At 34.3% G+C, this 14,471-nt stretch overlaps 2 protein-coding genes across 2 annotated transcripts in view; both read right to left on the reverse strand.

The window, feature by feature from the left end:
* Positions 1-2,316, reverse strand: part of IMPG2 (interphotoreceptor matrix proteoglycan 2) — a 71,564-nt gene extending 69,248 nt beyond the window's left edge. The window contains exons 1-2 of the mRNA XM_068968275.1: positions 2,232-2,316; positions 1,533-1,784 (exon numbers count right to left, since the gene is read on the reverse strand). Coding sequence (XP_068824376.1) covers positions 1,533-1,784; positions 2,232-2,316 — 337 coding nt within the window. The remainder of the gene's footprint in view (positions 1-1,532; positions 1,785-2,231) is intronic.
* Positions 2,317-5,215: 2,899 nt separating this feature from the next.
* Positions 5,216-14,471, reverse strand: part of SENP7 (SUMO specific peptidase 7) — a 137,034-nt gene continuing 127,778 nt past the window's right edge. The window contains exons 18-24 of the mRNA XM_068976375.1: positions 13,898-13,990; positions 13,131-13,255; positions 12,101-12,153; positions 8,297-8,340; positions 8,137-8,205; positions 7,411-7,561; positions 5,216-5,353 (exon numbers count right to left, since the gene is read on the reverse strand). Of these exons, the coding sequence (XP_068832476.1) occupies positions 5,216-5,353; positions 7,411-7,561; positions 8,137-8,205; positions 8,297-8,340; positions 12,101-12,153; positions 13,131-13,255; positions 13,898-13,990 (673 nt within the window). The remainder of the gene's footprint in view (positions 5,354-7,410; positions 7,562-8,136; positions 8,206-8,296; positions 8,341-12,100; positions 12,154-13,130; positions 13,256-13,897; positions 13,991-14,471) is intronic.

Here is a 14,471-nt window from a genome sequence, read left to right on the forward strand (position 1 = left end):
GTTTGTGCATTACTGTGGTGGACTTGCTCTCTCGGTCGGTTCGGAGATACGGGCTCAGAGCATAACATTAATAATCAAAAAGTATTCTCCCATCCACTGAGACTGAAGTTGGGGTTCACCTGGCTCTATACATGATTTTAGGCAAGTTTGTTACCTTCCTGGACTTCAGTTTCATCACTGAATATGAATAATTTTATATTGTGGCTGGGATGAAAATAAAATAATAAATGTAAATGAAATCATCTATGTAAATCAACTTTGTAAACTGTAACATTAAACAAGAGTATAGTTTTTGCTTGAAAAATAAATAAATAAATAAATAAATAAATAAAAAAGACGTTTGTTCCTTGAAAGGAAAGCTATGGCAAACCTGAAGTGAAGTGAAGTGAAAGTCACTCAGTCGTGTCCAACTATTTGCGATCCCATGGACTATACAGTCCATGAGATTCTCTAGGCCAGAATACTGGAGTGAGCAGCCCTTTCCTTCTCCAGGGGATCTTCCCAACCCAGGGACTGAACCCAGGTCTTCCGCATTGCAGGCAGATTCTTTACCAACTGAGCCACAAGGGAAGCCCAAGAATACTAGAGGTGGGTAGCCTATCCTTTTGCCAGCAGATCTTCCCTACCCATGAATCGAACCAGGGTCTCCTGCATTGCAGGCAAATTCTTTATCAATTGAGCTATCAGGGAAGCCCATGGCAAACCTAGACAGCGTATTAAAAAGCAGAAGCATCACTTTGCCAACAAAGGTCCGTATGGTCAAAACTACAGGTTTTTTTCAGTAGTCACGTACGGATGTGAGAGTTGGACCAGAAAGAAGGCCGAAGAATTGATGCTTTTGAACAGTGGTGTTGGAGAAGACTCTTGAGAGCCCCTTGGACTGCAAGGAGATCAAACTAGAAATCATAAAGGAAACCAACCCTGAATATTCATTGGGAGGACTGATGCTGAGGCTGAAGCTCCAATACTTTGGCTACCTGATGTGAAGAGCCAGCTCAGTGGAAAAGACTGATGCTGGGAGAGATTGAAGGCAAAAGGAAAAGGGGCAACAGAGGATGAGATGGTAAGATACCAGATACCATCACAGATTCAACAAACAAGGAGACAGTGGAGGACAAAGGAGCCTGGCATGCTACAGTCCACTGAGCTGCAAGGAGTCAGACATGATTTAGTGAATGAACAACAATCTTTCCCCCATGGTAACCATAAGTTTTTTTCTACATCTGTGACTCTATTTCTATTTTGTAAATAAGTTCATTTGTACCATTTTTTTTACATTCTACATATAAGTGATATAAAGTACTTCAGTGATTTTAAACCATGTCCTCTCTTAAAATAACAACCTTTTCTCTGAAGCTATATAAACACCAAATTCTTAGTAAGTCTATTTTCCATGGTTAGTAGAAAGATAATATTTGGTTCGGTTTCTATCCAAAATAAGACGAATTTTGAATTGTAAAGAAATACAACAACTGTTTTTGAACTACGTTTGAGTTTCACCATGGAGCCCAAGGGTTTGAATATTTGCTTACCTCGGACTTTAAAATACTTCACATGGTTTGCCACAGCCTCTGTAACACTTTCATCTGGGCAAGTTTTCACACCATTAGGAAATAAAGTAGATCGCTTTCTTCTGAGCAACCAGTGTCTCTCAGTTTCTCTGTTGTCCAGAGGTTGTTTCTTTTTAGCAGATAGAGAAGAATCTGTGGATTCTGAGTCAGTCTGGAGAAAAGAAACTGTACCCTTGGGTTCTTGGATCTCTTCTAAAGATAAGTAGGTTTGTGCTACAGAGTAAAAGCATAAACAAAACTTCTGATAATGAATGAAGATACAGAATGAGAGGAAACAAAAAAAATGACATCTGTACCATGTCTGGATTTTTAACTCAATGCTCAAATTCCAGACCTATATGCTTCAAGAGAAGTGACATATTCAATTCTTTCTCCATTTAATTCCTCTTCTTTAAGACTGTGAGTTATTGAAACCAAGTATATATTCAATTTCAACACAAGAAATAAGAAGAGGTAAGGTCTGAATCAAGAAACATTAATGAAGAGGAAAACCAGAACTATTGGAGAAATTATCACACAGTTTACATGAAGCAATATTAAAGACTGATAGAGTAATATTTGATTCAATTGCTTACAGCAATCATATCAAATAATGTTTTTAGAGAATATATACTACAGATATAAAGAAAAATTTAAAAAGTAACACAGATTTTTAAATACCTGTTAATGATGGAAGGTTTCCTTCTATCAGGACAAATATCAAAATACACAGAGAAATCTTCCCAAAATGAGGAAACATAATCATTTGAGCCAAAACCAAAAGGAGGAGGAGAGGCCAAAATCTGTAAGTGAAAAGCCTTGAAATGTCCAGTAACAAACTGTTACAGAAGAAGTCTAACATTTATAAGTTTATGTTTGAGAACTAACAACCATTCCAAAATCATTATAAATTAGCTGAATAAAAATGGTGTCCTTTCAAAGTACCTCTCCCTTCTTTTCTGAAATAACTAACATGCTATGAGAGCAGGAGAGATAAGCTAATTAGGACAGATGGGAAGAGACAATTTCTTTGTTCTAATCTAGTCAGCTAAGCTCTTTACTAACACTCTCCTTGCCTTTAATAAGCAGTCCACATAAAAATAATGTTTCCCCAAAAATAATAATGTTACACATACAACTCAGAATTTTACAATTTTTCTCAATCTGTTAGATTCACATATTCTCTGATTTTCTCTACAACTGATTTAGAAGCATAAAATGCCCAGACCAACTATACTTGTCTACATCAGAAATACAGAACAACATATAAAATAAAATCAGTTTTCTTGGAGCTGTTTCTGTTTGTAATAAATCTACTGTCTTATAAGCTACTGTCTGTCCCTCCTTGATTTAAAAACTTGAAAATCTTCCACTGCAACCACTTCTATCTCCTTCCTCATCTATAAAATAGAACAGGAATAGTAAAAATAACTCATGATAGAGATAGTGCAAGCATTACAGAGGTATTAAACTTTTTCTATATCCTAGTTAAGTGATTGGCTTATGACTTTAAAAAGAAAGTCAAGTTTGTTTTTTTATCCCAAGAATTGTGAAATAAAAACAGTATTAGCTTCTTTAAGAAGGCATTCCCTTTCCACTGACAACGCTCTTACAACCTCTCTACCAGCTCTTAGTATCACACTCACACACATACCCTAAGCTGAACACACTCCAGTGATGCCAAAGAAACCATGATTTTTTTAAACAAGCATACTGAAACTGTTCATTTCTCCTATTAGACTACAAATGACCTAGGAATAAGAGCTGTCATTCATTATTTTCTACCTTGTACATTTCCTGATAGTAGTAGATGCTCAAAAAATGTTCCCTGAACCAACAATCAGAATTACCATATGCCTGTTAAAACAGAAGAAAAATTAATCTAAGCATCAATTATATGACATGCACTGAGTATCACACAATTTAAAATTTATATCTAAAAATCAGTCACCTTTCATAAGGAAAAAAATTACACCTCAGCCTAATGAATTGGAAATATGTTTAATATAAAATGTTGGTATTCTAAAAGCATTATTTCCTTATGAATTTATGAAAATGGATTTTAAACAATCTTCAAAACATGATAAGGGACAGTGGTATCTTTGAAAAACATACAAACAAAAGTTAAGAAGTCACAATAAGATGTATTATATACTTGTTTTCCCAAAATTAGATATACAAAACAATGAATAGTCATCTAAAAAAGTTCCCTCCCCAACAAAGAAACTGGGAATGAAACATGTAGTTATAACCATTTTTATAGGAACTCTCCAAAGGACAAATATCTTTAACAATAAAAAGGTGATGACACAAACATAAGGACACTAAGGCTTAACTCAATTCACATGATTCTGAAACAAAACATCCCAACTGTTAGCTTCATCTTAAATTGCCTTTCCTTCACTGCTATACAGTTACAACATAAATCTAAGAGATGCCTAAAATAGAAGATTAAAATAATATTATTTTAAAAATTTTCTTATCTGAGAAAATACAATATAATTGTCCCCTAAAAATATTCCTGATAACATTAGAAGGTTGTAAAGAGTTGAATCATATGTAATATCATCATTATCACATCAATTCAAGACTGTTACCTGTCAGAACATTTAATAAAAACGTATGCTTCATCTGGTTCTTAAGTCTCTAAAAATTACAATTGAAAAATATGAAAGCAATGAAAGCAATCTGGCTTTTGCAGACAAATACTGGGTAAACAGAGCTATAAAATTATGTATTCAGTCCTAACAATTAGTATATAAGAATTCGAGGATTGTTCAATTAAAGTTATGAAGACACCAGTTTTATCTTCTATACTTACAGAAACTATACACATATTCTGGGATGTCAGAGTAGGATAGGAGTCAATATTTACATAGCTATATCTCAAATAAACTAAGTTGAGCTACATATGCAATTTTTTGCGATAGCTAAATTTTTTGCTCCAAATTCACTCTGAATGAACAAACTAAATTCTCAGATACCCACACATGACAGCAAAAGAAACAAAACAAACAACCATTAGAGTAACAGTTCCATTTAGCAACTGAGAAAAATAAGCTGCGCTTTGAAAGAGTGAATTCTTGTCACCATCCTAACATTGTTTTCTCTTATGCTATACAGAAGGGATGCCGTAAATGGCATTTTCTGAAGCCTTGATACTAAATTCTTTTTTTAAAAAAATACACAGTATTCATACTGCATGCTTGAGCTGCAAAGAATAAAACTACAATATAATGTGACTTGTCAACAAATTTGACAAGCACTGGGGCTGGCACCAGGGAGGACCTAACTCCCTTCAACTCCCAGTTATGTGGAAGTACAGATCACATAGCTTTATTATCTACAAAAACATTCCCACATTACATACACTATTGCATAATCCAAGCATATTTAATCAGAAAATATTTATGAAATATTTTGAATCAAATATTTATGAAACTTTAATTTCTATCTAATACATTAATCTATATCACCCTCATTCCCACTCCATCTATGAGATCCCAACAATTCTAATAATATATCTTATATATTTTAAATAATGTACAATGACTTATAAAACTACTGCAAGTTATTTTCTTCTCTGTGAGCTGGCCAACACAAATGCTGGTAAGCGGCTTTCCAGTAATCGTATAGAGAATCTGTGTCATGTTTGTACAGATTAACTAGCTGCTACTGCCCTTCTGTTGCTGTAAATGAAGCTTCAAAATGAGCTCTCGAATATCTTCCCGTTTGGTCTTTATTACATGACGAGGGAACCATTTCTCCAGATGAATTGGAAGTTCAAAGTTAACAATAGGATCCTAATGAGAGAAAAGACAATGTAATCACTCTAGCAGTATAATTCAAAGTTGCTCAAAATTCATTTTTATAAGAAATGAGAAATTGCAAACTTTTTAAAATAACAGCTTTAGTGAGACATAATTCATATACAATTCACCTAAAGTATTCAATTGAATGATTTTCAGTATACTCAAAGCTGTGCAACCATCACCACAATCAATTTCATAGCATTTTCATTAAGCTGCTAACTTTCGAACATCAAAATTAAACACCATATGTTCTGCTACAATTCATTTAAGTGAATTAGTGCAAACAGAATTAGTAAACAATGATTCAGTACAACATAGAAGTCAGGTTGGTTTGAACACAATCTTCTCCAACATGTTACTATTTTGTATTAAAACAAAGAGAAAGGCCAGCAGTAAATGAAGAATCTCAGATAAAAAACAGAAAATTCTACAGAAGTACCTTCTTTTAGTCTAAGAAAACAGCCAATTTAATGGTTTCAAGAACTGCTTCATTTTCCATTATGTTAATTTTAACAAGGAAGTTGCAACTGCAAAGACAATTCTGCCTGTCTTCAAGAAAATAAACAAATAAATGCTGAAGACTACCCTAGATCATGTTTATAAATTTGATGAAACTATTAGAAGCTAGATGTAAGAAGGACTTAATTAAAAAGGAAATTAAGAATCCCAGGGTTTAAAGCTGAAATGATGGGCTGACTGTGATTCTAGGAGCATATGTCAGTGGAGATTTAACTGTGCAAGTATTTTTATAAGAATTAATGTTGTTTTTCTTAGGCCTAGTTACAAAGTTCCACAAGTTTTGAGTGATCAACCTGAAACCTATTTTCTTCCACCCACAGTCTGTTATATTAGTGCACAAATCTGTGAAACACAAGGTTTAGCTTTTTGAGTTCCCCAACCCCTAGGAATTTTAAGTGGTGCTACAACCTAAACGAGAAATATACTCTACAGACTGGGGCTACATAAAGTAGAATTATATAGCAGATTCAGAATATGTTATGTAATAACACACTCTGGATAATCTGAAAACAAAATCAAATCTCTTTGGAAAGAGTATTAGAAGATCAGAATTGTCATCCTTTAAGGCAGTTCCAGCGTAGAATAAAAAAGGAAAAAAAAAAACCATAATAACACATTTAGTGGTTTCCATAATGTATACCATCTTCAACTATAATCAATTCTCCCCAATTATACCAAAAGTTATACCTGCATACTATAACTTTCATGCTTTGAAAATACATTTAAGGATTATCTAAACAAGCCTCTGGTCAAAAACACCCTGTTTCTACAGCCATCTTCATAAATAATACTGGCTATAACTGAAGTATTAAGCTAACAGTTCAAAAAAAAAAAAAGAGTGATTCCTTGCTATTTAAAACTCTTTTTAATGTTGCTACATTTTCTATAGAATCTCTGACAAGCTAGAAAATAATACCCATTCTTGTCACTGTACTTATGTAGCTGATGGTTTTCTGAGATTCTTCAATACATAAGTCTTTGGTCTTGAAATTTTTCTTCAAATCTGCCTGTTTTATTCTCTCTCTGCCTTGAATCCATCTGCAGTTCCAATTATATGTAAATTAGACTTTTTGACTGTACCACACTTGTCTTTTTTGCGGTGCTCTCTTCTTTACATTCTTTTTCCTTTCTTAGCTACAGTGGGATACTTTCTAGTGTCCTTTTTTAAAGTTCCCTAATCCTGTCTTCTGCTGTATTCAGTGTGCTATTAAACCCATCCAATAAGTTCTTAATTTCAGATATATCAGTATGTACTTTCAGTTCTAGAATGTCCACTCAACATTTTTTTTAAAAGCAGATTCCATTTTCACCCATTTTGTTCAACTTTGACTATTTTCTCCAATAAATTAATCAAATTATTTTAAAGTTCTTATCTTTTTATTTCCAATATTTGGGTTATATAAGGTTCTATGCCTTTTTTTTTTCTTTCTTGATTACCTCTAACATTTTCCTGCTTCTTTGCTTGCCCAGTAATTTGTGATTATATGTTAGTAACTGTGAATAAAAAATTTATTTATATCTTTACATACCTTAAAGAAGCTTTCCACATATTGCAGTAAATATACACCACAATCACTGCTATTATCCTGTTTAGGAACTTTAGGGCACAGGTCCACCATGTTTGTTTTGCTGAATTCACGATGAGTTTTCCGTTTAACTTCCCATTCTACCTCTAAATACCTTAAATCAACAAAAAGTAGAGTGACTTGAATAGAAATTTCTTTACTATTATGTAAACTTTCACAAAGATGTAAAAACATCTGCTGCCAAATATGTTGCCTCCAGTCACATTTCAAAAGACTTAAACCTTAACAGCACAAATTATAATTTGTGAGGCTTCAAAAATGCTAATAAAATCATCTGAGTTTCACACTAAAAACTAGACTTTTTTCAACAACTCAACTTTTACAACTCATAAAACATAAGTCACTTATATTTACAAAGTAAACTTTAGTTGCTAGTTTTTTCCAGATCCTATAGCAAATTTTAAAATTACCAACACACACACAAAATAAGAATGTGAAAGAGTTATTTTTTCTAAAGTGTTACTTTTGTTCAATTGTGAATACGAATTTCAAATTTATTTTTGATGTAAATCCTTGAGAAATGTTTTATATATAATGGGGTTATTATTAATTAACTCTATAGACCTCACATAAGTACATAATAAAATATAACTTCTGATCTAATCTTTTAAGTAATTCTTAAGGCAACTTACCAATTATTGAGATTATAGTAAAATCATTACTACTTACTCCCGTAAATTCTGAACTGTGTTTTGTATAGAAGCAGCTTTCAAAGAATCTAGTATGAGAATGCATGGCCTATGAAAAGCAAAGAAAGAAATCAAGAGGTAAGTATTTGTATATGAAGTAAACATAAACATCTGAAATATGTGTTACAGCATGTACGCACCTTTTACACATTTTCTTTGGTACTCTCACATTCATCTCAGGACTCTGAAATAACATGAATTTTTATGACTCTGAAATTAAAGCTAGTTTGAATAAATAAATTTTCAGTCATTTTAAAAAATGTTTAAAATAACTTTAAAATTTCAAATGACAATTCTTTTCATCATCTCAGGCTTCCCTGGTGGCTCAGAGGTGAAAGCGTCTGCCTCCAATGCGGGAGACCCGAGTTCGATCCCTGGGTCAGGAAGATCCCCTGGAGAAGGAAATGGCAACCCACTCCAGTATTCTTGCCTGGAGAATCCCATGGACGGAGAAGCCTAGTAGGTTACAGTCCACGGGGCTGCAAAGAGTCGGACACGACTGAGCGACTTCACCTTCACCTTCACCTTTCATCATCTCAAGTAAGCCAAATTCATTTTAAAAATCTATTATTTTCTGTCACTGGTGAAAGAGTTTATAAGCTTTTACATGTGACCTTAAGAAGTTATGGAGCTTTAAAATAGCCTAAAAAACAAACTGGAACTTGAATTACTTGTATTCAGAGTTGCCATCTTAAACAAAGATAAACAAGTTAATTGAATCTGTCCTTAATCACATTTTCTTAACTCAGTAAATGAAGTCAGTAGAGACAGACTTCTTCCCTTTGAAGCACAAGAAGCAAAGTACTAATGTATATGAAGGGACAGAGAGGGTTTCCCTTGTGGCTCAGCTGGTAAAGAATCTGCCTGCAATGTGGGAGACCTGGGTTTGATCCCTGGGTTGGGAAGATCCCCTGGAACAGAGAAAGACTACCCACTCCAGTATTCTGGCCTGGAGAATTTCATGAACGGTATAGTCTATGGGTTGCAAAGAGGTGGACACAACTGAGCAACTTTTCACTTTCACTTTCAAGGACAAGAGATGGGGTATTTTGTTATTTTTGCTGATAAATTTAAGAATCAATAGGTCACACTTTCTTTGATATGCAGAACTTCTCAGTTATCTTTACTATGCTAATATAACAGTAAATCTCAAGGAGGGAAATAGAACACAGGATTTACTCAGTTTAACTGACTTTAAAATCCTTTTTATCATAAATGCATCTTAAAACAGAACTCAATTTGGGAAACCTGGCTCTAGAAGCAAGAAAAAACTCCCCTATTCCGCCACCGTGACATTAAAGAAGAAAACCTTCCTTCTGCCCACTCTGTTCCAGTGACAGTAAAGACATAAGCCTTTGCCAGTGAGGCTACTGCTATCTGTACGTATAAAAAATAATTAGGTGACTACCTTAATCAATTAAGATACCAGATCTAGATCATAAATATCAGTTTGGAGCTCCATTTGAAGAAAAGTTAACAGTAACTATCTTAGCCACAGAAGTCATATGGATTAACTGTGAGTCTACTTTGAATGATTTTTACCAACGATTTATAAAAATAGAAAGTGGAATGTAAAATATTGTATGGGGGTGGTGACCAAAACCATCCCAAAGAAAAAGAAATGCAAGAAGGCAAAGTGGTTTTCTGAGGAGGCTGAGAAAAGAAGAGAAGCAAAAGGCAAGAGGAAAAGAGAAAGATATACCCAACTGAATGCAGAGTTCCAGAAAATACTAAGGAGAGATAAGAAAGCTTTCTTATGTAACCGATACAAAGAAATAAAGGGAAACAACAGAATGGGAAAGACTAGAGATCTCTTCAAGAAAATTGGAGATATCAAGAGAACATTTCATGCAACAATGGGCATGAAAAAAGAAAGAGTAAGGACCTAACAGAAGCAGAAGGAATTAAGGAGCAGCAGCAAGAATACACAGAACTATACAAAAAAAGGTCTTAATGACCTGGATTAATGGCCTGTATAACCATGATGGTGTGGTCACTCACCTAGGAACAGAAAACCTGGAGTGTGGCGTTAAGTGGGCTTTAGGAAGCATTACTATGAGCAAAGCTAGTGGAGGTGATGGAATTCCAGTTGAGCTATTTCAAACCCTAAAAGATGATGCTGTTAAAGTGCTCACTCAATATGTCAGCAAATTTGGAAAACTCAGCAGTACCCACAGGACTGGAAAAAGTCAAGTTTTCAATACAATCCCAAAGAAGGACAATGCCAAAGATGTTCAAACTATCACACAATTTAGGAACGTAATGCTCAAAACCCTTTGAGCCAGGCTTCAGGAGTATGTGAACTGAGAATTTCCATATGTACAAGCTGGATTTACAAAAGGCAGAGGAAACAGAGATCAAATTGCCAACATTCGTTGGATCTTAGAGAAAGCAATGGAATTCCAGAAAAACATTCACTTCTGCTTCATGGGAATACCAGACCACCTTACCTGTCTTCTGAGAAACCTATATGTGGGTCAAGAAGCAACAGTCAGAACTGGACATGGAACAAAAGAATGGTTCAAAATTGGGAAAGGAGTATGTCAAGGCTGTATACTGTCACCCTGCTTATTTAACTTCTATGAGGAATACATCATATGAAATGCTGGACTGGATGAATCACAGGCTGGAATCAAGACAGTCAGGAAAAAATATCAACAACCTCAGATATGCAAATAATACGACTCTAATGGCAGAAAGTGAAGAACTAAAGAGCTTCTTGATGTAGGTGAAAGAGGAGAGTAAAAAAGCTGGCTTTAAACTCAACAGTCAAAAAACTAAGATCATGGCATCTGGTCCCATCACTTCACGGCAACAGAAGAGGAAAAAGTGGAAACAGTGCCAGATTGTCTTCTCTTAGGCTCCAAAATCCCTGTGGATGGTGACTGCAGCCATGAAAAGACACTTGGTCCTTGGAAGGAAAGCTAGACAAACCTACACAGTGTATTAAAACCAGAGACAACACTTTGCTGACAAAAAGCTATGGTTTTTCCAGCAGTCATGTACAGATGTGAGAGCAGGAACTTAAAGAAGGCTGAAAGTGAAAGCCACTCAGTAGTGTCAGACCCTTCGCAATTCCATGAACTATACAGTCCATGGAATTCTCTAGGCTAGAATACTGGAGTGGGTAGCCTTTCCCTTCTCTAGGGGATCTTCCCAACCCAGGGATCGAATCCAGGTCTCCCACATTGCAGGCGGATTCTTTACCAGCTGAGCCACAAGGGAAGCCCAAAGAAGGCTGAGCACTGAAAAACTGATGCTCTTGAATTGTGTTGTTGGACAAGACTTTTGAGAGTCCCTGGACTGCAAGGAGATCCAACCAGTCAATCCTAAAGGAAATCAACCCTGAATATCGATTGGAGGACTGATGCTGAAGCTGAAACTCCAATACTTTGACCAACTGATACAAAGAGCTGTATCGCTGAAAAAGACCCTGACGCTGGGAGAGACTGAGGGCAGGAAGAGAAGGAGGTAACAGAGGATGAGATGGTTGGATAGTATCACCAACTCAATGGACATGGATTTGAGCAAAGTCTGGGAGATAGTGAAGGACAGGGAAGCCTGGCATGCTGTAGTCCACGGGATCACAGAGAGTCGGATATGACAGCAATTGAACAACAATTATTGCAAAAACTGATGAAATGATGAAGAATAAAAGTACATTTTCCCATAGAAATTAGAAAATTAGCTGACCAAGATGATCAGATAAACTACTAAGTAAATGAATCTAGGAAGTTAAAGATAAACAGATGCAAAAAGAAAGACAATTTCCCTTGATCTCTTTCCTATACCAACAAAATAAATCAAAGAATCATAAATCAGCATAATTTAATCATATGATCCACCTGTATCTGTCATAGCCTGCCTAGCTATGCCTTATTTGAGAGAGAGAATTGTTATATTCATGAGTTTTCCTCCCTTCACATTTATAAAAACACACTTACTTGAGAATCTTCTGTACCTGAGGACAGTGCTGAAGAAGTATGCAGATCATTACCTAGTCAGAAATAACAAAGCAGTTATGTGTGTTTATTTTATGTCTACTACAAAGTAGTGGGATAAAAACTGTAATGTGTATGCACACTAGTAGTTAAAGGAAAAAGAATACCTGGGAACTACTCAATTTTTTTTAATGGTTAATATTACAAAAAAAATCCAAGTGATAGTTAAAACAGACAATGCTTAATTAGCTGTCATGAGACAATACATAAACCCTACCGCCAAATCTTGAAATACCAGTTAGCTGGGCCAGTTTCCTATAAAAAGACAACCTTCCTAGAATGCTCATTTATCAAAATCTCTGCTGTTTTAATGCAGAGGACCATTAATTCATCTAGTAATAATTCTTCCAACATATGATCATAGGGCGTTGCATAAATACACTTTTACAGCACAGGAGAATTAGACAAAATTGAAAATAATCAGTTACTAAATTTTTCAGTTTTTCTTTTCCCATGAAAGATACAGGCTTTGGCTAGTATTAATGTTAATGACTAATATTAATTCTGCTTGCTGCTTAGGCTACAGCTATAAAATATAGTTTGATGTTTTTCTCAAATAAAGTAGGCTTATTTACCTACTTAAGATCTATCTGGGTTGCAACATAAAAATCATGGGGGAAAAAGACCCCTATATTACCTAGTCAAATTACAAGTGTCAACATGACCAGTCTTGATTTATACCAAGAGAAAGAGAAAAAGGGTAGATTTCAAGTTATGCCTGAAGATACATGATATGAATTCTTAGCAAGAATATTTTATAAAAAGTGCTATGATATAACAGTATAACTTGAAAATTACATTTTGTTTATACATGAGTCTGGGTATCATGAAAATTTCAGACATTTCTTCTAATAAACTAAATGATAAGAAATAATTATACTATCTATACTATCTTTCAACCTCATATTGTCCTCTAAAATCATTTCACTTTTGCCGTCATTATTAAAAATATGATCCACATTAAGTTTATCACCTATTGTTCTGCTGTCATGGTGGGACTCCTCAGCCTGGGAGTGCTGGGATATAGTCTGTGGAAAATCCTCATACACAACTTCTTCTAACCATGGAAAACAAATGACTGCAAGATACCAGTGAGACCTGTTGAAAAAGAAATATAATCTTAACACAAAATCTAAGCAATACAGAAGAATATGTTCTAGAATGATAGCTGAGAAGGTGGGTATGACAAATATTAATTCTGAAGAAGTTCACTGTAATATCTGAACAAACAATTCACAACTAATTTAAAAAGTACTAAGACTTCTTAGGGTAAAATCTGAGTAATTTAAACTTACTTTTATATAATTAATATTTCCTGCTGAGGATCTGCTTTAATAAATAAACAGACTTACAGCATCATCTTTTTTCTTTTAGTGCTTAAAGAGTTTGTTCTCTTAAATATTTGAAGATTCACACTGAATGCTTTTCCTTTTTTGTTTAGAAAATCTTTTCTTGAATACCCTTCACCTCCAAAAAAAAAAACACTCTATGCCTCAGTCATTATAGTCTTGTGGGCATTTGTCATTTTATTTTTTTCACTATATACAACATAAGCACTGTCAAACCAAAATCCAAGACAAATAATCTCATTTATTTTAGCTATTTCCTTAGAAAAAAATTTAAACATAACACCTTGATTGATATACCCATACTTTTTTTACTGATTACTAATCTAAAAAATGCACAAAGTACTTTTCTCCACGCTCCAATTTAAAAAAAATAATAATCTGAAATACTCACGACTCATTTACAGGCACAAAGATGTAATCTTTGTTAAAGATGTTTATGTGACGAGTCCATGTTCTTACTCTCTTATGTCTTCTCTGAGCCATTCTGGGAATAAAAAGATAGATATATTTGGTAGACAAAAAATTCAAAATTTAAGATAAAACTTTCAAGAGTCATTTTATACACTGAGAAAAGCTAGTTTTAGTTTATTTAACCATCTTCTTCAAGATACATAATATTTAACAGACTGGAAAATGTGCTTTTATTAACATCTGGCTGTTTTTAAATATGACCACTATTTATAAACATAAAATAATGGATAAGAGAAAGGCAGCAATTCATAAAATGCTCTAGAGATTCTAAAAGTGTCTGAACAATTGAACATGAACAGCTATACCTATTTATTCTGATATAAAATATTATCATTAAACCTTAACAAAACTGTCTAAATGTTGTATGTGTGATGAGGGAGTTGTTAAAACTTAACGGAAGAGGAGGGATGAGGTATATATTCTTAAATTTTTAAAGATGAAACTCTTCTTCCTTTATCTCATTTATAAAAATATTATAGGACAAGGAATTCCCT

The sequence above is a fragment of the Capricornis sumatraensis genome, chromosome 1, assembly GCF_032405125.1.
Source record: "Capricornis sumatraensis isolate serow.1 chromosome 1, serow.2, whole genome shotgun sequence".
Classification (NCBI taxonomy): domain Eukaryota; kingdom Metazoa; phylum Chordata; class Mammalia; order Artiodactyla; family Bovidae; genus Capricornis; species Capricornis sumatraensis.